Below are 20727 nucleotides of genomic sequence, written 5' to 3'. Positions count from 1 at the left end.
GCGGGCCACTCCTGCCCCTGCTGCTAGGGTGGGGTGCGCCCGGGAATGGGGGGGCCGGGCCGGGGCCTGACGGGAGCCCCGCCCCTCCCCCCCTCAGAGAGGTCAGCCGTCCCCCACCAAGGTGACGCTGGCAGCTGGCTCCCTGCTGCTGCCGCCCTCACAGCCCAGACCCCCCACTCAGCCTGGTCCAAAGGTGAGCCTGCTTTAGGCTTTGTGTGGCCTCAGCCCTGTAGGGCTTGGGGGTGGGGGCGGTGACAGGACCCGGGGACTCGGGAAGGGACCTGGGCCCTGAGCAGGAGCTCCGGGGAGGGGAGGGCCGGTCAGCTCAGAGCCCCCCGCCTGTGCCCCGGGACCCACTTGTCCTCGGCAGGGTCAGAGGTCAGGGCCGCCCCCGTGCTGTATGGTTTCTTCCCCGGGGGTGTCCACGAAGCTCCCCGAGAGCGCGTGCAGCTGCACCGCTGGCCTGGGCGGAGGTGGACGCTCCCGCCTCGCCTGCCTGGCGCAGGCCCCGGGCTGCAGCCCTCAGCCGGCCGTGGTTCTCTGTTCTCCTTCAGCCCCTGTCCCAGCCTGAGTCTCCGGCTCCCGGCCCCCCAGCCCACATGGACCTGGAGCCCCCACCCCAGCCCCTTTTTGGGACCCCCGCTTCTCAGCCGAAGAAGGAGCCGCCTGGCTATGAGGAAGCCCTGAGCCAGCAGCCCAGGCCACAGGTAAAGAGGGTGACCAGGGGCTCACGGGGTGGGTGGCCACAGTCCCCAGGTCTCGTGGCGGGAGGGGCTGGCCAGAGCCAGCCTTCTGGGTCAGAGAGGCCTTGGAGAGGGGGTGTCAGGGCGGGAGAGAGGGTGTGCTGTGGGAGCCTGGGTGCAGCCCACTGGGGCCTGAATGCTGGCTCAGAGCCGGGAGGGTCTGTGCCCTGAGCCAGGCTGGGGCCTCCTGTTGCAGGTCATCTTTTTCTGATCTTGCCCCACAGGAAAATGGTTCCTCAAGCCAGCAGATGGATGATCTGTTTGACATTCTGATTCAGAGTGGAGGTAAAGTCCAGGCCCCACGCTGCCTCCCCCCGCCCTCCTGTCTGCCCCTGTGTCTCTAGCCTGGGCTTGGTTGATTGGGTTTGGTTTGGTTCTTGACACAATGCCTGGCGGGCCTGGTGAGTACTTAGGAGGCGGCAGCGGGTAAGACGCATCCCAGAAGCTGGCGGGGCCCCTGTGGGGGTGCGTCTTCAGCTCACGTTTGTTTCATCCTGAGCCGCTGCGCTGCGTGCCCTGCACTGTGCCCACAGCCCAGGGTGAGGCAGTGAGCGAGAGAGACGCCCACCTCTGCGGGCCTTGCAGCCTATCGTGGGGAGGTGATGGAGGAGTAAAATAAACTGTCTTACATCGGAGCATCAAAAAAAGCAGGGGAGGCAAGGGTCCCAGGTGCGAGGGGGGGTCGGGGTCAGGGTCAGGGTTGCTGGGCAGCTGCTGCAGGGCGGAGTGGAGTGGGTGCGGGTGCGGGTGCGGGTGTGGGTGGCCGGAGGCCTGGGGGTCGCCGGACTGAGACACGCGGACCCTGGGCGACGCTGGGAGCCATAGCACAGCTTCGCGTGAAGGGCGGCTTCTCTGGAAGGGCAGATGGGGAGGTAGGGTGATCCAGGAGAGCGGGGTGTGAGGGGGGCCACAAGAGGGCTGAGTCCAGGAGTGTCTGCCGAGCGCCAGTTGTTTCCTGTGGCTTAGTTAGGTGTGTGGCCAGGGGACATGGCGGCCGGGGGCGTGGTGTTAGCAGCAGCGTGAGCGCCCGGGTGCATGGGTGCCTCAGTCACTAGACTGAAGGGAGGGGTCACAAGGCCAGGCCGGGGGAGGCCTGGGCTGAAGGCAGGAGTCGGGTTGCTGGTGTCCCAACGGCACTTGGAGCGGTGAGGCTGGGTGTGCAGAGGAGGAAGTGGTGGTGGGGCGGGCGGGCTCGGGCTGCTGAGGCTGACCAGGGGGTGGAGGGGGAGCGGCACCCTTGAGAGGATCAAGGCCCAGGGCTGCTGAGGGCCGCTTAGGAAAGGTGAGGACCGAGACCTGGCCCCAGCTGTGTCGTGGTGACCTCAGCCCAGACAGCGGGACGGTGGCCAGAGCCTGCTTGAAGCCGGTTGGAGAGGCTGGGGTTGTGGGAGGCAGCGAGTCTAGACCGCTCTCTGCAGGGGGTCCCCCGCAAAGGGGTGGGTGTGGAAAGGTGGCACCTTTGCTTGCTGGTGGGATGAGCTGGTGGTCCAGCGGTGAAGACGACCCCAAGGGTGTGTCTGCGTGGGCAGAGAACAGGCAGCTTCTCTCCTGAGGGATTTAATTACGTTAGTAGGGAGAGCAAGAGCTCACGAGCTTGGACACTTTAAAGTGTAAAGTGGTGGATTTTACCTCAATTACGAAAAAATCGAGGTCACTGGTTTTGACCTCGGGGAGACTCCCCAGCTTGCAGGATCTGCACTGGGGCCCTGGGGTGCGTTTGTAATAAAGGCGGGTAGTGCTGAGGCTGGGAGGGCAGGGCTGCCAGAAGAGGGGCTGTGGGAAGCCTAGAGGAAGAGATGGCAGGGGAGGAAGCTGGGGCTGTTTGCCCCCAGGGGCTCAGAGCGAGGTGGAGGGCGTCAGCAGGTGGGGGGGCTGCAGTGCGCGCAGGCGAGCTGAGGGAGGCGGGGAGCAGGGCTGGGCGTCTGGCACTCGGCTGGGACAGGACCTAGAGAGGGCCAGGGAGCAAGCCTGGTTTCTGCATGATTTTTTTTTTTTATTGTGGTAAAATAGATGTAACATGGTTTCCCATCATAATCATCTTTGAAAAGTGCAAACTCAGCAGCATTAAGTTCATTTAGATTGTTGTGCAGCCATCACTGCTACCTGTTTCTAGAACGCTTGCATCGTCCCATGCTGACACCGTCACCTTCACACACTAACTCCCGGTCCCCACCCCACCTCTTCTTCCTGTCTTTATGAACTGACTTTTGTAAACGTGTGTGAGTGCAGCCATACACTCTTTCTCCTTTTGTTTCTGGTTGGCTTCACTTAGCATAATATCCTCAAGGTTCTTCCACGGTGTAGCTTTTACCAGCATTTCTTTTGGGCTGAATAGTGTTCCATTGTGTCAGTACCAGTGTGTTTATCCCTTCATCCACGGGACATGTGGGTCATTTTCTTATCCCTTCATCCACTTTTGGCTGTTCCTACCTTTTGGCTGTTGTGAACAACGCTGTCATGAGCACTGGTATCTGAGTCTGTGTTTTCGTTCTTTGGGGTATGTACCTAGAAGTGGAACTGCCGGATCATAATCATTGTGTTTCACGTTTTGAGGAACTGCAGGACTGTTTTCCACACAGCTGCACTGTTTTCATTCATATCAGCCATGCACGAGGGTTCCAGGTGGTCCACATCCTTACCAACACTTATTTTCAAATTTTTGTCTTTCCCTGATGACTAGTAGTGTTGAGCATCTTTTCATGTGCTTACAGGCTGCCTGTGTATATTCTTCTGGAGAAATATCTTGAGTTCTTTGTTCATTTTCCAGTTGGGTTTTGTTGAGTTCTAGGAGTTATTCTTGATATCAATCACTTACCCAGATACATGGTTTGCAAATATTTTCTCCCATTCCATGGCTTGTCTTTTAACTTTTTTCAAGTATAGTTGCTGTATGGTCTTTTCACTCTTGATAGTGATCTTTGACATATGAAGTTTTAAATTTTTATATAGGCCAGTTTTTCTTTGCCTATGCCTTTGGTGTTAGGACCAAGAAATCACTACTGACTTCAGTGTCATGAAGACGTTCCCTTTCCTTTTCTTTTCTTTCATAGTGTTGGCTCCTAAATCTAGATCTTTGACCCATTTTGAGTTAATATTTGTACGTGCTGTAAGGGGAAGCTCTAGTTGCAGGTCACACTCAGGCTGGCTTCTGACGCCCCTTTGCTTTCTTGATTGGCAGAGATCTCAGCGGATTTCAAGGAGCCAGGGAAAGAGAAGGCGCCCCCGACAGCAGCCTGTGGCTCGCCCCTGGCCGCCCAGCCCTCACCTGCAGCCGAGCTCCCTCAGGCTGCCCCACCGCCGTCGGGCTCGCCGGCCCTGCCCGGGCGCCTGGAGGACTTCCTGGAGAGCAGCACAGGGCTGCCCCTGCTGACTGGCGGGCACGAGGGGCCGGAGCCCCTCTCCCTCATTGACGACCTCCACAGCCAGATGCTGAGCAGCTCCGCCATCCTGGACCACCCCCCATCCCCCATGGACACCTCGGAATTGCACTTTGCGCCTGAGCCCAGCGGCGTGGGCCTGGACTTGGCCGACGGGCACCTGGACAGCATGGACTGGCTGGAGCTGTCATCAGGCGGGCCAGTGCTCGGCCTGGCCCCGCTCAGCACCACGGCCCCCAGCCTCTTCTCCACGGACTTCCTCGACGGCCATGACTTGCAGCTGCACTGGGACTCCTGCTTGTAGCTCCGGGGGGTGGGAGGGCTAGAGGCCCCAAGAACTCCAGGGTGCCGGCACTTTCCAGCCCCATCCCGCCCCTTTGTGAGGCCGGAAGTCCTGACAATCACAGGCTCTGCCCAGTGGAGGCCAGAGCAGGCATTCCCACGCCTGCCTCGGGCTCACCCAGGAGGCGGTGCCGGGTCCCACCCTGGGCTTGGGGAGACCTGCACGGGCCAGGCTTCTATTTGACCTCCTTCTGTGAGGTCGGGGTGCACTTGCCGGCTGCAGTCTGCTCAGGAGGCGAGGCCCGGGGCTGAGGCAGAGCCAGGGCCAGCGTGTCCTCCTCTCTCCCCTTCCCCGAGGGAGGGACGGGCTGGGCCTCTACCTCACCATCCTCGCGACGCCAACACCAGGGTCCCAGGCTTCCCCGGGGGGGCTCCCTGCATCTTAGTGTCTTGGTGCAGTGCAGCCATGTAGTGGTTGGTGGCAAACATTTTCTGTACAGGTGTACATACCTCTATTCTATATCGCCATACATATATACACATATATCTCCGGGGGGGTGGGTGGAGTGGATGTGGCCACCCCCGCCTTCTGCACACAGAAGGGCCTGAAGACCACCGCTCCCAGGGCTGGACACGGCTTACCGCGGTCCCGCCCATCACTTGTGTTTGACGTGTAGCCACCCCTCCACAGCCTGTGCCCCACCCTCCTGCTTCCTGCTCCTTATCAGTGCCACGAGGGCGGGGTGCTTCCTGCCCACATTCCGTCTGCTGCCTCACTGCAGCCGCCACGGCCCGGGGACGGCGGGGGAGCCCTCAGGCTCTGGCTGCCAACTCCTGCCCGTCACGGTCATCACAGGGGACGAGGGGTGGAGTCACCAAAACCAGAGGTGGGACAGCTGTGTGAACTTTTTAAAATAAAAACAAACACCTCTTGCTGGTCCATCTTGTTCAATCCACCTTAGATGAGACGTGGGTGGTAGGGCTGAGTCCTGGGTGTCCACACCGTGACCATTTCCCAGCCCTAGCTGGATGGGAGGCGGGGAGGTGCTTTCTCAAAGACAAGAGTTTATTGATAAATCAAGGAGGCCCAGGAGCCTTCAGCCACCCCCACCCTCTTCCTGAGCAAAATGTGACCGCACGGAGCTGGTGCCCACCTCCTCCCGAGGTCCTTGGTTGGCACGTGGAGCTGGGCCAGAGCCTCTGTGAAGACACTTGCAGGACAAGGCCCTCCCCCAGTCCTGGGGGGCTCGGCAAAGCTGGGCACCTCCTCCTGTTCCTGCCACCCTCTGCACCCCCACCACGGTGCCCAGAGCTCTGGAGTGTGTCCTCCCCTTGAGCCTGCAGCTTCGGGCTGGCCTGGGCCGGGCCATTCTCTCCTTGCTGGGCAGGGGGGCACCTGGGTGAGACAGGGCCCCTGGAGAAGCACGTCACCCATCGATGTCCCAGCTGAAGAGGTGGTGCTTCACCAGCATGTCCTGGACGCCCTCCTTCAGGGGCTTCTTCTCCTCCTGCACGAGACAGCCCTCCTGTCACGGCTGCTGGGCACACGGCGAGGAAGCCAGGTGGCAGAGGCCAGGGCGGTCCTCACAGGCGGTGCCAGCACTCAGGGCCACCCGGAAATGCTTGGGGGAGGCAGCCCCTGGCACTGATGCCAGCCTGCCCCACCTGCCAGTCCCTGGGGAGGCAGGCCCACCACCCACCTCTCTCTTTGCAGGAAGCTCCCAGTCCTGGGAGAGGCTGAACGCGAAGCAGCAGAGGACCCTGGAGGGTGAAGGGGTGGGGGGGGCTGTCAGATGCTGGCAGGGGGCTCGGCCCGCCCCCCAGCTGGGGCTGCAGGAGCCCAGGGCCTCCTCACCGCAGCTCGCACTTGATCTGGACCCAGCCAGGGCTGCGCAGGAAGGACCAGGGCTGGTACCACTTCTCCACGGTCGGCAGGCTGGAGCAGAGCACCTCCAGCCACAGGTGCAGCACCTGCTCGCTGGGGGCAGGGAGGGGGGCTGCTCAGAGGCCTGCGCCCCCCGGCCCCCTCCCCTCCCCTCCGGCTGAGGGTCCATCACCACTTCCCGCCGGGCACTCAGCTAGTGACCCCCCTGCTCACTGGCCAGCAGGCCCACAGTGTGCTCTGAGCTCATCTCGGGGACCCCTGCCCCCAGGTCAGCGCAGCCTGGACGCCGCCCCTCTGCCTGGTGGCAAGTCAGGAAACCCCATGCTCAGCCTGGCTCCTCAAGGCCGGCATCCCTCAGCCTGCAGCCAGGTCCCCGGTGAGCCCTGACCGCACACCTCACTGTAACCAGTGTTGCCCGAGGCCCAGCACCCCTCCCTGCCAAGCGGTGGCGTCTCACACTGGAGGATGACCTTTGGGAGCCACCCTGGCCGCCACCCACCTCCGTCCACCCAGCTCAGCCCCATCCCCCGTGAGGGCACGCGCACACACACCCTGCTCACAGGGGCGCACACACTCACTTGAGCCCCACGCAGATAAGGGAGCGGAGCTTCACGTCCATTTGTGCATGTGCGGCATCGTGGGTCACGTTAACAGACTGCACAGCCTGGGGGGCACAGTGGTCACCCAGGTGTCCCCAGCTGCCCACCCTAGAGGCCGGTCGCCCGCAGCCCCCGCTTACCCGGTAGAGCAGCTCCTCTGGGGTCAGGACTTTGCCATCTTCGTCCAACCTGAGGGGGGACCAGAGCTGCCTGCACCGCCCTGGAGGGCTCGGGCCACGCCCCGCCTCCACCCCCAGCCCCAGGCTGCCAGGCGACCCTGCAGGAGGATGCAGGCGCTGGGTTACCTGTACGTCTTGCACAGCACCAGGCGGGAGTACACGGAGTCGAAGTCTCTCTCGACCTCCCGGCCCGCTGCCTGGGGGGTGAGGTGAGTGTCAGGGACCAGAGGGCGGATATCAGGTCAGAGCCACAGAGTCCGGCTGAGCGGGTCACCTCCCCACCAGCTCCACAGGGTCCGGACACTCACCTCCTCGATAAACAGCCAGGGGTGGCAGGCGCCCCCGAGCAGCGAAGGCTTCTTCAGTCCGTGTTCAAACAGGGCCTTGAGGGCCGGGCAGAGGGTCCCTCTCACGAGGTCTGTGACTCCCTCCGTCACAGCGTCGTCCCCCGCGATGGAGTACTGAGGGGGAGGATGGGGTCTGAAGCCCCAGCCAGCCCCTCCCCATCCTCACGAGCGCTCCACACCCCGGGGGACACAGCCCAGGGCCAGGAGGGCGCCAGCCTCGGGGCAGAAGGGGCGCGGCCCCCACGGACCGGCCCACCTCGCGTGTGCACTCACCTCCTTGCTCCGCTCATCCAGGACTTCCACAAACTTGGCTGGAAACCAGCCTGTGGGAGAAGCAGAGCCCGTGAGGCATTCAGCTCTGCGTCCTGAGGCGCCACCCGCCACAGGGCTAAGGAAACAGGGCGACAGACACGCCGAGCAAACCCTGCGCCGCTGCAGCTTCACGGCCTGGCCCGCCCTCCCCCGGCCCGGCGAGACACAGACCAGACGGAGGCCTCACCTCTCAGGCCGTTCAGCTCCCCCACCCAGCAGTGCTCGTCCTTCTGGGAGACGATCTGCCAAAGAAAAGCGTGGGAAGCTCGCTCCAGCGGCCGGCGAGGGCGTGGCCACCCCACCCGCTGCCAAGGGAAGGCACCGCTCCCCACGCACCGTGATGATGTCGTTCTTGCGGAAGCCCAGCTCGTCGTCGTCATGGCGCTCGAAGTCCAGCAGGGCCTTGGCCCGGCGCGGGTGGCCGCGTGAGCAGGCCACGTAGTTCTCGTGGTCCCTCTGGTGGCTCTCCATGCTGTAGTCCGGGGTCAGCTCCTGCCGGGGCGGTGGGAGGGCCACTGCTCGGGACAGGGCTAGGGGAGTGGGGCCCCGGACACGCCCCGTGCCCAGGGCGGGGCCCCGAGACTCACCACGTTGCAGTTCTTGGGGTCTGTGCACTGGAAGTGGCGGGCCACACGCAGGATGGCTTCCCGAAGGTCGGCCACCAGCTCCGTCTGCTTGATGTTCTTGGCCTTCATTGCCTCGAGGTCATCCTCCCCTGCAAGGTCCAGAGACCAATGGCAGCCGTGGCCACGCCCCACCCCAACTCCAAGGAAGCACAGAGTCCACGTGGGGTGCGAGTCTGATCGCCCCCATCGCCCCACTTTCAGAGCCCAGCCTAGCGCCTGGCCGCCTGCACAGAGCTCTCACCAAAGAGCAGCGATGTGATGCCGGACTTCCTCCGCTGGGTCCTGCGGCGGACCACCTGTGGGCATGAAGTCAGGTCAGCGGGGCCCGGGCAGCTGGCACCCAGACCACCTGTGGGCATGAAGTCAGGTCAGCGGGGCCCGGGCATCTGGCACCCAGACCACCTGTGGGCATGAAGTCAGGGCAGTGGGGCCCGGGCATCTGGCACCCAGACCACCTGTGGGCATGAAGTCAGGTCAGCGGGGCCAGGCACCCAGCCAAGCAGGGGGCGCCCCACCACAGGGGGGCAGCGAGCAGAGCCGTCCCACATGAGGCCCGGCCGGCATCTCACTCGTGCTGCCTTCTCTGACGTGGCCTCTGAGGCCAGCTCTGAGGGTCGTTTCAAGCCTGGGTCTATCCTATGCCCAAACAGGGTAGCGCTTGGCAGGGACGTGCCAAGGCCAAAGCAGTGGTCCCGCCAGGCTGGGCCCTGGGAGCTGAGCCGAGGGGCGGAGGTGAGCGTGGCCTCCTTCCTCCTGTGCCCACCTGAGAGAGGCTGGCGGTGGCATTGGCACCCAGGAGCTGGCCCTGGTCGGCCAGGAGGTAGGCCAGGTGCTTGCGGCGCTGGGTCTCCACGGCCACGGCGGTGAGCGAGCCTGCCAGCCGCATGGCCTCCGCCAACAGCAGGTCTGCGTCCTCCAGCTGTGACGGGATGTCCGACAGCGTGTTGAAGATGGAGGCCGAGTTCTCCGACTGGATCAGCTCTTCCTCCTGGGCCGGGTGAAGGGTGGGCGTCACCGCCTGGCAGACCCCAGCCACTGGGGTGACTTCCCTGGACGGTCAAGCTGAGCACAAGGAGGCCCTGCCCCTGAGAGACACCCGCCTCCCCCCAGGATGGGCCAGTGCTCAGGCTGCAGGAGGCCGCGGAGGGCGGGCCCCGCAGGGCTGCTGGGGAGCCGCCTCTGACGCCGGGGCTGGGCCGTTACCTTGAGGCGCAGCATGCCCAGCGTGGCCTGGAACAGCACCAGAGAGCCCTCGTAGAAAAACAGGTCCCAGAGGCGCAGCAGCAGGCGGATGTGCACCACACTGGCGAAGGCCGTGAGGAACCAGTGCAGCGTGATGAGCGACAGCTCTGCAGACACACGCAGGGGCCCTGAGGCGGGGCCGGGGCAGTGGGCGCGGGACCGCCAGAGAGGAGGGCATTCCCCAGGCCCGTGAGCCATGGAGGAGGCGGGGGCGTCAGAGAGCAAGAGAGCAGCGCCGGTGGGCATGCCCCCTCCTCCCTCCTGAGCTGCCAGGCCCGTCCACGGCCACGTCCCAGGCCTCAGACCCGCAGCACCTAAGCCCGAGCTGGGACCCCAGGACCCAGAGCAGAGGCAGGTCGGGCCCTCACCAATGTCGTGCTCCTGGAGCAGCCTGTCCAGGCGAGGCAGGTACTGGACGATGAGGTGCCGCAGGACGCGCTGGTCCGTCTGCACGCCCAGCAGGGTGGTGCTGAAGTAGGAGGCGGGGAGCAGGTCCTCGACGATGGCGCACATCATCCAGAAGGCGTCGTCCTCCTCCAGGAAGAGCAGGAGGCAGGCAGCCACCTGGCAGGGCAGGGGCACGAGGGGCATCTACCCAGGTCTCCATGCCCTCGGGGCCCATGAGAGTGAGGCGGCCCCTGTGGGGGTCACACACAGACCACGGGCCCGCCTCCGGCACCTGGCGGCCCTCTCACTCCCCCGGGTGCCCCCGCCACCCGCTCCGACCATGAGATGGGTCACTCTGGGCTGTGCTCACCATGCCCGTGCCCTGGCAGTAGCCGATCTCCGGGTAGAGCCAGGCCAGCGCCCGGAGCACCCTGCGCAGGCGGGGCACCCCGACGCCGCTCACGTGGGCAAAGCAGGCGTTGCTGGGCATGGTACGGAGCAGGTCCTTCTCAATCTGCCGGCAGCCCGCCCACAACAAGAGCCCGTGAGGCGCAGCTGCAGCGGCACAGCCTCCGCACCCCCGACACTGAGACCCCCGGGGAGGCGGCCAGGGACCCCTGCATGGGGCAAACCTCAGGTTGGCTTCTCTCCAGGAAGGGGGGTCCTCAGGCTCTGGGTCAAAGCTAACCCTCCTCCCCTGGGGATCAGAGCCCAGCTGGTGTGCAGCTGAGGCCACGTGGTTAACTGGGACCTTCTCAACAAAACTACAGAAGCCTGGGGCTTGAGCCAGAGCTAAGGAATGAGAATCTCTGGAAAGAAGCCTGGAAACCTGCATTTAAAGTCTCCAGGGGACCCTAATATGCACTGGGTATGGTGACCTTTCTGACTATCCCAACTCCTAGAGGAACCAAGGGAGAAGCTGGCTCCAGGCACAGGCGTAGGGGTGAAAGGACTACCCAGGGCTGCCTCCTGGCCGCCAAGCTCTCCTGGGCCACCCCCGAGGGGCCTCCCCCTACTCCCTGCCCCCCACAGGGCCTCACCTGCTTGGCGGCAATAGTCTCATCATTGGAGCTGTTCTTCACGATCTCTCGGTAGGACAGCTCGGAGTTCCTCTTCTTCTGCAGGGCCCCGGACAGCCGCATCCACAGCTGAGGAGGGGGCACGGCACTCAGTCCCCGTGGGGCCTCGATCCCCGTGGCCTCCTCGGGCCCCCGCCTCACCTGTGGCCTCATGCTGTGGGGGACCCCGGCCAGCACCAGGGAGCGGAGCTTCTCCGAGCGGGGCAGGGAGACGGCAATCTTGTCCCAGGTGAGGTCCCCCACATCATGGTTGTGGGTGAACTCCAGGTGGGCCTGCCAGCGCAGCCTCTGGGGGGGGTCCTCCAGCAGCTGGCCGGAATAGGGGGTGCCATCTGTGTCTGTGGGGAGGGGGAACAGCAACCCCGCTGCCTGTGCTCCGAGAGCAGAGGACCGGGCTCGGGGTCCACTGCCCAGATCTCACCACCGAAACCCAGGGCCCCCTTTCCAGCCCTGGCACCCTGAACAGCAAATCTGCGCTCTTCACTGTCTCCCCCAAACCAGACCCATGAGCCTGCCATCCCCGCTCCCTGGGTGTTCACCCTCCTGCCCTGAAAATCCTGTTGGCCTTGTCTTTGTGGAGGATCAATAAACAAACATCTGAACACCATCCCCGTCAGGATACAGAATACTCCCGTCATGCTAGAAAGTTCCCTGTGTTCCTCTCAGTCCCAGCTTTTGACTCACAAACACCTGCCTACGAACCAGACAACAAGGAAGACGCGTCAGAACTGGAAATGTGCGTGGCCTGCAGATGGATGGTATCAGTCAGTTATCTGCTTGGTGACAGGCCACCCTGGGTTCTGGCAGACAGCCTCCCAAGCGCCCATGTGGCGACCGACAGCAGCAAGCAGTGGGCATGGCCTGGGGTTCGCTTACAGAAGACTGGTCACAAATACATGATGACCAGTCCATTACAATGGGATAGTACACAGTCACAGAAAGTAGTCTTTAAAGGATATCTTAACTGACAGACAAAATGCTCATGGAATAAAGTGAAGAGATATAAGAACAATATAAAAACATGTATTTGATACCATCTTAGTTATGAAAGGTACATAGTTATGAAAGATACTTGGTTATGAAAGATACTCACAAAGCCAGGAGAAAAATACACTGAAATGTCAGCAGTTATCTGCAGGTTGTAGGATTATGGGTTAATTTGTTTTAATCTTTATATTTTGATGTATTTTTAAAATTCTTTATAATGAACATTATTGCTTTTATTATCATTACTATCAATAAAATTAATCTTAAAAACACAAACAGGGAATTCCTAGAGGTCCAGTGGCTAGGACTTAGCACTTTCATTGCTGAGGGCCCAGGTTCAATCCCTGGTTGGGGAACTAAGATTCCACAAGCTGTGCAGAGTGACAAGAAAAGGAAAAAGGGAACCTTGCCCCCTCCAAAACCAAAAATACCCTGGAGGACTCTGTACACTATAGCATCAGCATCAGATATGGCTTTGTCCATGATTCTAGAACATTGGGGTGAAACATCCAGAACCCAAGGCCACCACAATGTCATCAGTCACAGAGCTGGTGCTCCCCAACAAGGATGGGGGCAAGGTTACCCCCGAGGGGCTCAGTCTCACCTTCCTTGTCCATGCGGAACCCGAACTCATCATAGCAGAACTCCGGCTGCTCCACGGCCTCCTCCTTCTAGAGCCGGGGGTGGGAAGGTCAGCACTACTGCACTTCTCCCAGCCTTCCCTGAAGCCTCCTGTGGTCATCTCTCAGCTACTGGGCCCCCGACCCTCTTGAATTCTCCCCGAATTTTCCTTGTTTTCCTCAGAGGTCAAAGATAATAAGGTCAAGGCAAGAAACACATTTTATACATTTTCGTGTCCCCATAATATCAAGATCGGAGGTCATACTTTTTCTCCAACCTAATGCTTGATTCACAGAGGATGTAGAGCTAAGAAGCTGTCTCTGACTTGGGAGCCCATGTGAATACAGGGGAGCGGCTCCCCTCCCAGGATACCTGCAGCAGTTGGTGGCCCCCCGGGCACCCCAGCGTGGAGCAGAGCCACTGAGCCTGCTATACCTGCGCGTACTGGGCCAGGATCTCCTGGGGCCACATGCTCGGAGTCAGGGCTGAGAAGGGGCCATTGGCAGAAGGTACGTGACTCCCTAAAAGCAGGGAAGACCAGGAATGGGAGATAAACATAATGCAGAGTATTCAGGGGGTAAATTCAAGTTGAGACACCCCCCTCCCCCACCCCCATCATTAAAGGACTGGACCATCCACAGTGGGATGGACGGGGGAGGGCAGAAAGCTAGCAACCTGCAACTTTTGGGAGAAGTTACAGGAGACCAGTGGTGTGCTACCAGACGGAACCAGACCTCCTCCCCTGGCTCTTCTTCCACCTGCGTTATAAGGACTTCAGGGTGGCGGAGGGCAGGAACTCGAGAAAACTGAGGAGACAGTGGCAGTAACTCTCCCAGAGGCCTGTCAGAAGACTTCCTCTGACCTGGACGGTCCACATGACCCTCGAAGGTCCGTGGGAAACAAGCCTGCTTCCCTCCCACCAGGGAGGTCCTCTTGGGTCCTTTTGACTCCCTTCCCCCTGGAAGGCCTGTCACCCCATTTCCAAGCCAGGCCCCTGCCTCCCACCTGACATTGTGCGAAGAGGACAGGAGAAATCTTCTGCAGATCCAGACTGGGGTTTCCTAGCCTAGTGTCTCAGAGCTGGGAAGCTCCTCAAGCGTCATCTGGTCCAGAAACATCTGCTTGGGCAGGAGTGCAAAGGGGAAAGTCATCTACCGCAGCCCCTCTGCAGGGGGTCCTTTCTACATGTAGACTCAGATATGCTGGTCCAGGGCGGTGGCAAGGTAAATGTTTGACAGGGAAGGAAAAGTCTCACTTGAAAGAAAAAGCCTAGTGTTCTCAACATTTCATCCAAGAGGAAAATACTGTGAAGAAGCTATAAAACTGTGGTTCTCAACAGCTCTGTGAGCCAAGAGGACAGGCCCCTCACTCCTAAGGATGGAGAGGATCACACAGACAGACTTCCTGACGCTCTATGCTCATGCAAATGTTCCTTAAAACAGAAAACAAAAACCAGACACCGTGGAAACTTCCGTGAATAGGTTCCTCCAAGCCAGAATTTTTGAGGAATCACTTAGAACACGTCTGACTCAATACCTCCACTCACCTGACTCCGGCGTTTCCACTTCATCCACCATACTTTTCAGCACCTCACAGCTGGAAAACTATGAAGTTGCAATCTAACTAAATCTCCTGTTATTGTTTAAACCCTTGCCTCTTTTTGTCCTCTTTAAAAAATGACTCAACATTAAAGAGAAAAATAGCCCAATTTTTAAAAACGGGCTTAAGATTTGAACAGATATTTCTCCAAAGAACAGATGTTAAGTAGCCAATAAGCATGTACAAAGATGTTCAACATCATTAGTCACCAGGAAAATGCACATCAAAACCAGAGAGAGAGTCCATGTCACATCCACGAGGACGGCTATAATCAAAAAGGCAATGATTAGTGTTGGTGAGGATGTGGCAAAACTGGAAGCCTCATATGCTGCTGGTGGGAATGTAAGATGGCGCAGCTGCTGTGGAAAGCACTCTGACGCTCCTCAAAAGGTGAAATGTAGGGCTGCCACATGACCCCAGAATTCCACTCCTAGTTATTTACCCACAAGAGATTAAAACAGGTATCCACACAGAAAACTGTACATGGTGTGTTTACAGGAAAATCACTCATTCTAGCCAAAATGCAGAAACAATCCATATGTCTAAGAACTGGTGAAGGGATATATGAAATACATAGAATATCCATACAATGGATTATTATTCAGGTGAAAAAAGGAATGAAGTGCTAATAATGCTATACCATAGCATAGGTGAATCTTAAAAACAGTTAAAGAAGCCAGTCACAAGAGGATGAATATTGATATGATTCTAGTTAAAAGAAATGCCCAGCAGAGGCAAATCCCCAGTTATAGAAAGTAGATTAGTGACTGTCAGGGGCTGGAGAAGAGGGGAAGGCAGAGTGACTGCTGATGGGTGCATCAGTGGGGTATCTATTTGTGGAGGTGAAAACTGGTCTGGAATTGGAGAGTGGTGATTAGTCACACAACAGTATGAAATATTCAAACCACTGAATCATCCACTTTAAAAGTAGTGAACTTTGTAGCATGTGATTTGTATCTCAATTTTAAAACAATAAATAATCAACCGAGGCATCAGCCCTCAGGGCTTCCTCTCACTTTCTACCCTGTTCCTTTTAGAACTAGAAAGAACCTATCATCACCTACTCGAGCCTCAACAGAAATGCAGTTTCTCAGTCTTTTTCTGAATGAAGCCTTTTACTTCTAACCATGAAATGAAAGTAAGCTAACAAAAACAGAAGATAACCATGGAGATGTGGTTGAAATCTTTTAGGACAAGTTGCCCTCTAGGTTTTGGAACCATATCCACCTAGCCCTAAACATCCTTCTGTCATTTTTCAGGTGACAGGAGCTTGGAGGTGACAGCTGTTGGCTTCATCTCCTCCCTGCTGTCTGCACAGTTTTGAGTAAACTCGAAGGGTCAGGTGAATGAGAAAGAAACAAAAAGGAAAGTCAAAGAACCACTTCGAGGGCACTGTGAGAAAACATCGGCCTGTGGACCCTTTACTCTAGCACATGTTGAAAATTAGGCCCATGAAAAAAACTTAGTTCTCTCTCAAGACACACTTGCCAATCTAGGGCCAAAACTAGTCAGCTTGTCCCAAGGGCAGTTCAGCTGGGTCACCAGCCCCTCCTCCTGCCCAGACACAACCTAACTGGGCCCCTAACTGGGCCATGTATGAGCTAAATGCCCATCATGAAGGCCCACTTGGGAGACAGCCCTCCTGCTTCCAGACAAGTCCTGCTGAGAAACAGATGGCAGAACCCACTTCCTTCATGGGCCAGCCGTCCTAGACCTGTCTGTCTGCTTTGCGAGAGGAAGATGTAATGTCTTCCTTCAAAGTAACAGGTATGTGGGGCCTGTTTTGAATCAGAATTCTGTGATGGATACAGCAAGTATTTTTACATTAAAGCTAGAAGTTCTTAAAATCATGTCAGCATTCAATCCTCACAGCATATTTTCACGCATTCCTCACACATGAGAAACAAGCTAAGAGGAGACCCACGAACAGTCTCCCAAATGGACCCTGATAACCGTGTCCCCGGCCGGCACCCGGTGAGAGGATGTCGGTCGGCCACCAGCTCAGCAGTGCTGGGGAAGAATCCCCAAGCTCGGCCATACCGCTGCTGGCCCGGAGCCCTGGGCGAGCACGCTGCTGTGGCATCAGCCTTAGGACGGCGTGGCTTTCCAGCTCATCCTCTGCCACCTTCGTGCAGGGCCAGACAGTGCTGCGGTTCAAGTGAAGACCTCTCTGGTCAGACAGATGTGGATTCACACCCCAGCTCTGTGGCTCCCCGCTTATCATAACCTTGGGCACATTTACATCACTTATTTGAATCTCAGTTTTCTCCTCCACAGACTGGATAGAATAACAGTACCAATGTCCCGAAGTGGTTATGAGGATGACGTGAGAACACAAAGAACCCTACTGCCTTGACACACAGTGAATGCTCAGGAAGCATCAGGCGATAAGCAGTCCTCCTCCTAACTTCCAGAAGGTTACTAACTGGACCCTCTACACTGAGGTTACTAAAGGCCATACAGCATCTGCTGATAACCGTACATTACAGCCTCTGAAAACAACAACTTCCTATGGTTCAATGTAACACATGCCAGTTGAGATCATCAGAAACACTTCTCACCAACGCCTCAGAGGTAGTGACCTGGCTGTTTCCTCCAGAAGGGTGGAGGACATGTGGAGGAAGAGGGTCCTGTCTGTGGAGGATGGAGCAGGCTGGGAAGACAGTTCTTAGCATGTAGCTCCCTTTCCCAACCTTGGCTTGCCCCTTGTTTGATCAGTCACTCAGTAGTTACTGAGCGTCGCCATGAGCCAAGCACGGCTATCAGGGCTGAGATGAAACACTGAAAAACACAAGTCCCCACAATTACATCACAACAGAGAATCAGACAACAAACACAGAAACAGCTGTTAGACGGTGCTACCTGCAGTCCTCTGAGGGTAAAGGTACAGAAGTGTCAGGAGAAACGGGCCATGTAGCTAACGTGATCAGGAAAAGTTCTCTGAGGATTAGGTGATATCCAAGCAAAGACCCAAACAAAAGGAAGTGGGAGACCAAGTCCTGTGGCTCCTGAAGGAAGGAGGATCCAGGCAGCAGGAGCAGCAGGGAGGGATGTGGCAGGTGGAAGCAGCTGCAGGGGACAGCCGGCTCAGGAGGGCCTTACAGTGCAACAGAGAACCGGATCTTATTCTCCTAAGGGTTCTGAGCAGCAGTGAACCCCAATCTGACTCAGGATTTAAAAGCTCTCTCTGGCTGCTGTGCAGAGAAGACTGCAGGGCAGGAGGTGGTGACGTGGTAGGAATGATGTTGGCTTTGCTACTGTGGGAACAGTGAGAACAGGTCAGACTCTGGGTATATTCTAAAGACTCTGCAAATTATATATATATAGGCCATTTCTCTCACCAACTGCCCCCGAGTCCTTGAGTTTCCAAAAGGAGCTGGAAGTGATATCACTAATCTGGGCAGGCAGGTTTTTCCAGCTTCCGGTTGCTATGGAAACCTTCCTGAAAGCAGCCATCTGGGAGCTGGCTGAAGCAGACAGGTCACTGGTGGCCCTGCTGTTGTCACATGGGTACTAAGAGGCAGAAACCTTTGAGTAACAAAGAATATACTGGAAGCAGATTAAAAGACGTAAATGCAATTCTTAAAATTACCTTTTGATCCAGTAATATTCTCCTGGAAACTTATCTTAAGGAAATAACTCAATAGAAGCAAAAAAGTATGTGCATGAAAAGGTCTACTTCACCATCATCCATACAACAAAAACATGAGAACAATTTATATGTCAAACATTATGGGAATTAATAAGATCTGGGTATACTGACACTGTAAAATGTGATATAATCATTTCATATTCCAGTTACAGACTTCTGCTTCTGGCCAAGATGGAGTTATAAGGAATTGGATTTACTTTCCCAACCCGAACAACTAAAAAGCCAGAAAGATACATGAAACTATGGCTTCCAAACACTGGATGACAGGCCGCACAGGACAGTGAAGCCGGGGAGAGACAGAACAATGGAGCTGAGCCCTGTGACTGCCTGTTACCACCTGGACAGAGTCTGCAGTCAGGACTGGGCACCCAGGAGGGCTGAGAGCTAAAAGCCACCACGGCAGCCTGAATATGTAGAGCAGAGACCTGCAGAGAGAACTCCAGAAATCTGTGGGCAGCACTGTCAAATCTTCATGTGAATACTGTGTGTGTGTGTAAGCTATCCAAGACTGGGAAGAGAGCCACCTGCAAGGAATGTGAGGAATAATATCTGAAGCTCACCCTACTGAGTCATCGTGATTATACTTTCCTTTTCAGAGATTGTGGAAGGAAATTCACTTAAATTTTAAGAACTTTTCATCTATGTTCATAAAGAAGGCTTGATTGTAGTTTTCTTTCCTAGTAACACTTTTCTTGGGTTTGCTATAAGGATGTATCTGCTTTACAGAATGATTTGGGAAGGAGTCCCTCCTCCCCCATTTTAAGAAAAAGATTGTGTAGAAACTGGCATTATTTCTTCCTCAAATGTTGAAATAAAATCACCAATCAAGTCTCCGGTGCCTAGAGTTTCCTTCATGGAAAGATTTTCAACTACAATTTTTTAATAGAGATAAGGCTATTCTGATTATCTATTTCTAGATTGAGTTTTGATAGTTTGTGTACTTTTAAGGAATTTGACAATTATCCAAGTTGTTGAATTTATTGGTAAATTGAGTCCAAAGTATGCAGAAGAAAAAAACAAACAATAAAGATAACGACAAAAATCAATACAATAGAAAACCAAAGAGAGAGAAAAATCAATGAAACCAAAATCTGTTCCTCTGAAATCAATAAAATCAAACTGATCAGACTGAAGAGGAAAACAAGACGACGCAGACTACCAGGATTATCAGGAATGGAAGAAGATACACTACTACAGGCCCTGTAGGCATTAAGAGGGTAATAAGAGAATATTCTGAAGAACTTCTGCCAATAAGTTCTATAATACATAAAATTAATACCATCATGACCAAGTAGAGTTTATCTTGGGAATGCAAGATAAGTTGTTTAAAATCAATGTAATGAAGTATACCAACAGACTGAAGAAGAAAAACTATATGATTATCTCAATAGATGTAGAAGAAACATTTGACAGAAGTCAACATCCATTCATGATAAAAACTATCAGCGATCTAGAAATAGAGGAAACTTCCTTATCCTAATAAAGGGCATCTACAAAAATCCTACTGTTAATATCATACTTAATGATAAATGCCTGAATGCTGTCTCCCTAAGATTGCGAACAAAGAAAAGATCAAACATAATTCCAATCAAAATCCCAGTAGGATATTTTGCTACAACTGACAAACTAATTTAAAAGTTAAATGGATAGGCAAAAGAATAAAAATACTCAAATTATCAATAATTTGGAAAAGCAGAAAGTTGGAGAATTCACACTACCTGATTTCAATACTTACTATAAAGCTACTGGGCTGACTGAAAACTTCATTCAAATTTGTCCATAATATGTTATGGAAAAACCTGAATGAACTTTTTGGCCAACCCAACACATGTAGTTACTGGGTGACACTGGCAAAAGGAAGGACACACAGTTCAATGGAACAGAAGAGGTGATCCAGAAACAGACCCACACACGTGGTCAATTAAAGTTATGAATTGATTTGTGTCCCCCATAAAAAGGTATGCTGAAGTTCCATCCCTCAGTACCGCAGAATGTGACCTTATCTGGAGACTGGGTCTTTGCGGATTTAACCAACTTAAGGCGACCTCATTAAGGTGAGCCCTAATCCATTATATCTGATGCCTTTTAAAAAGGGGGAATTTGAACACAGATATAAGAGAGAGATGATATGAAGAGATGGAAGAACACCATGTGGTGCACAGACTGGAATTATGGTATAATAAACCAAAGAATGCCTGAGGTTACTAGAAGCTGGAAGAAGCAAGGAAGGATCCTCCCTTACAGGTTTCAGAGAGAGCATGGCCTTGCTGACACCTTGATTTCAGATTCCTGGCCTCCAAAACTGAGAGACAATATTACTGTTGTTCTAAGTCACTCAGTTTGTGATACTTTATTATGGCAGCCCTAGGAAATTAATTAATTTTCAACAAAAATACAAATGCAATTCAATGGAAAAAGGACAGTCTTGTCAACAAATGGGCCTAGAAAAACCACTACAAAACTTCTAAAAGAATGGACTTCCATAAGCAGTCCAGTGGTTGAGAGTTCGCCTACCAGTGCAGGGGACACAGGTTCAACCCCTGGTCAGAGAAGACCCCACATATCAGGGAGCAATTAATCCTGTGTGCCACAGCTACTGAAGCCTGTGCACCCAGAGCCCACAGTCCGCAACAAGAGACGCCTGTCTGCCTCAACTACAGAAAGTCCACACACAGCTACGAAGACCCAGTGCAGCCAAAAATTAAAAAAAAAAAAATTTCTAGAAGAAAACAAGAGAAAATATTTGTGACCTTGGTTATGCAAAGATTTCTTAGCTATTACACTAAAAGCATGATATTTAAAGAAAACAT

General features: G+C 55.4%; 2 protein-coding genes across 15 annotated transcripts in view; one reads left to right on the top strand and one right to left on the bottom strand.

Annotated features, from left to right (window-relative positions):
• Positions 1–5342, top strand: part of MRTFA (myocardin related transcription factor A) — a 131419-nt gene extending 126077 nt beyond the window's left edge. For 5 of the 7 annotated variants that reach the window (XM_070453376.1, XM_070453373.1, XM_070453377.1 and 2 more), the window contains 4 exons: positions 98–193; positions 555–707; positions 968–1028; positions 3922–5342. In XM_070453376.1, the coding sequence (XP_070309477.1) occupies positions 98–193; positions 555–707; positions 968–1028; positions 3922–4424 (813 nt within the window). In that variant the 3' untranslated portion in view covers positions 4425–5342. The remainder of the gene's footprint in view (positions 1–97; positions 194–554; positions 708–967; positions 1029–3921) is intronic. The other 2 variants (XM_070453379.1, XM_020876980.2) reach the window with 1 other exon arrangement.
• A 105-nt stretch (positions 5343–5447) lies between these two features.
• The window catches only part of SGSM3 (small G protein signaling modulator 3), a 34996-nt gene continuing 19716 nt past the window's right edge, over positions 5448–20727 (bottom strand). The window contains exons 2-22 of one of the 8 annotated variants that reach the window (XM_020876981.2): positions 13672–13784; positions 13102–13187; positions 12650–12716; positions 11200–11396; positions 11020–11127; positions 10350–10493; positions 9961–10156; positions 9554–9699; positions 9114–9338; positions 8592–8646; positions 8312–8439; positions 8061–8216; positions 7912–7966; positions 7686–7735; positions 7374–7526; positions 7192–7262; positions 7027–7075; positions 6866–6951; positions 6258–6380; positions 6103–6163; positions 5729–5910 (exon numbers count right to left, since the gene is read on the bottom strand). In XM_020876981.2, the coding sequence (XP_020732640.2) occupies positions 5830–5910; positions 6103–6163; positions 6258–6380; positions 6866–6951; positions 7027–7075; positions 7192–7262; positions 7374–7526; positions 7686–7735; positions 7912–7966; positions 8061–8216; positions 8312–8439; positions 8592–8646; positions 9114–9338; positions 9554–9699; positions 9961–10156; positions 10350–10493; positions 11020–11127; positions 11200–11396; positions 12650–12716; positions 13102–13187; positions 13672–13678 (2244 nt within the window). In that variant the 5' untranslated portion in view covers positions 13679–13784 and the 3' untranslated portion in view covers positions 5729–5829. Of the gene's footprint in view, positions 5911–6102; positions 6164–6257; positions 6381–6865; positions 6952–7026; positions 7076–7191; positions 7263–7373; positions 7527–7685; positions 7736–7911; positions 7967–8060; positions 8217–8311; positions 8440–8591; positions 8647–9113; positions 9339–9553; positions 9700–9960; positions 10157–10349; positions 10494–11019; positions 11128–11199; positions 11397–12649; positions 12717–13101; positions 13188–13341; positions 13608–13671; positions 13785–20727 lie in introns of those variants that run through there. The other 7 variants (XM_070453385.1, XM_070453380.1, XM_070453381.1 and 4 more) reach the window with 7 other exon arrangements.

The sequence above is a fragment of the Odocoileus virginianus genome, chromosome 23 (assembly GCF_023699985.2).
Source record: "Odocoileus virginianus isolate 20LAN1187 ecotype Illinois chromosome 23, Ovbor_1.2, whole genome shotgun sequence".
Taxonomy (NCBI): domain Eukaryota; kingdom Metazoa; phylum Chordata; class Mammalia; order Artiodactyla; family Cervidae; genus Odocoileus; species Odocoileus virginianus.
Note: the sequence above shows the minus strand (reverse complement) of the source record. Positions and strands in the feature narration are given on the sequence as shown.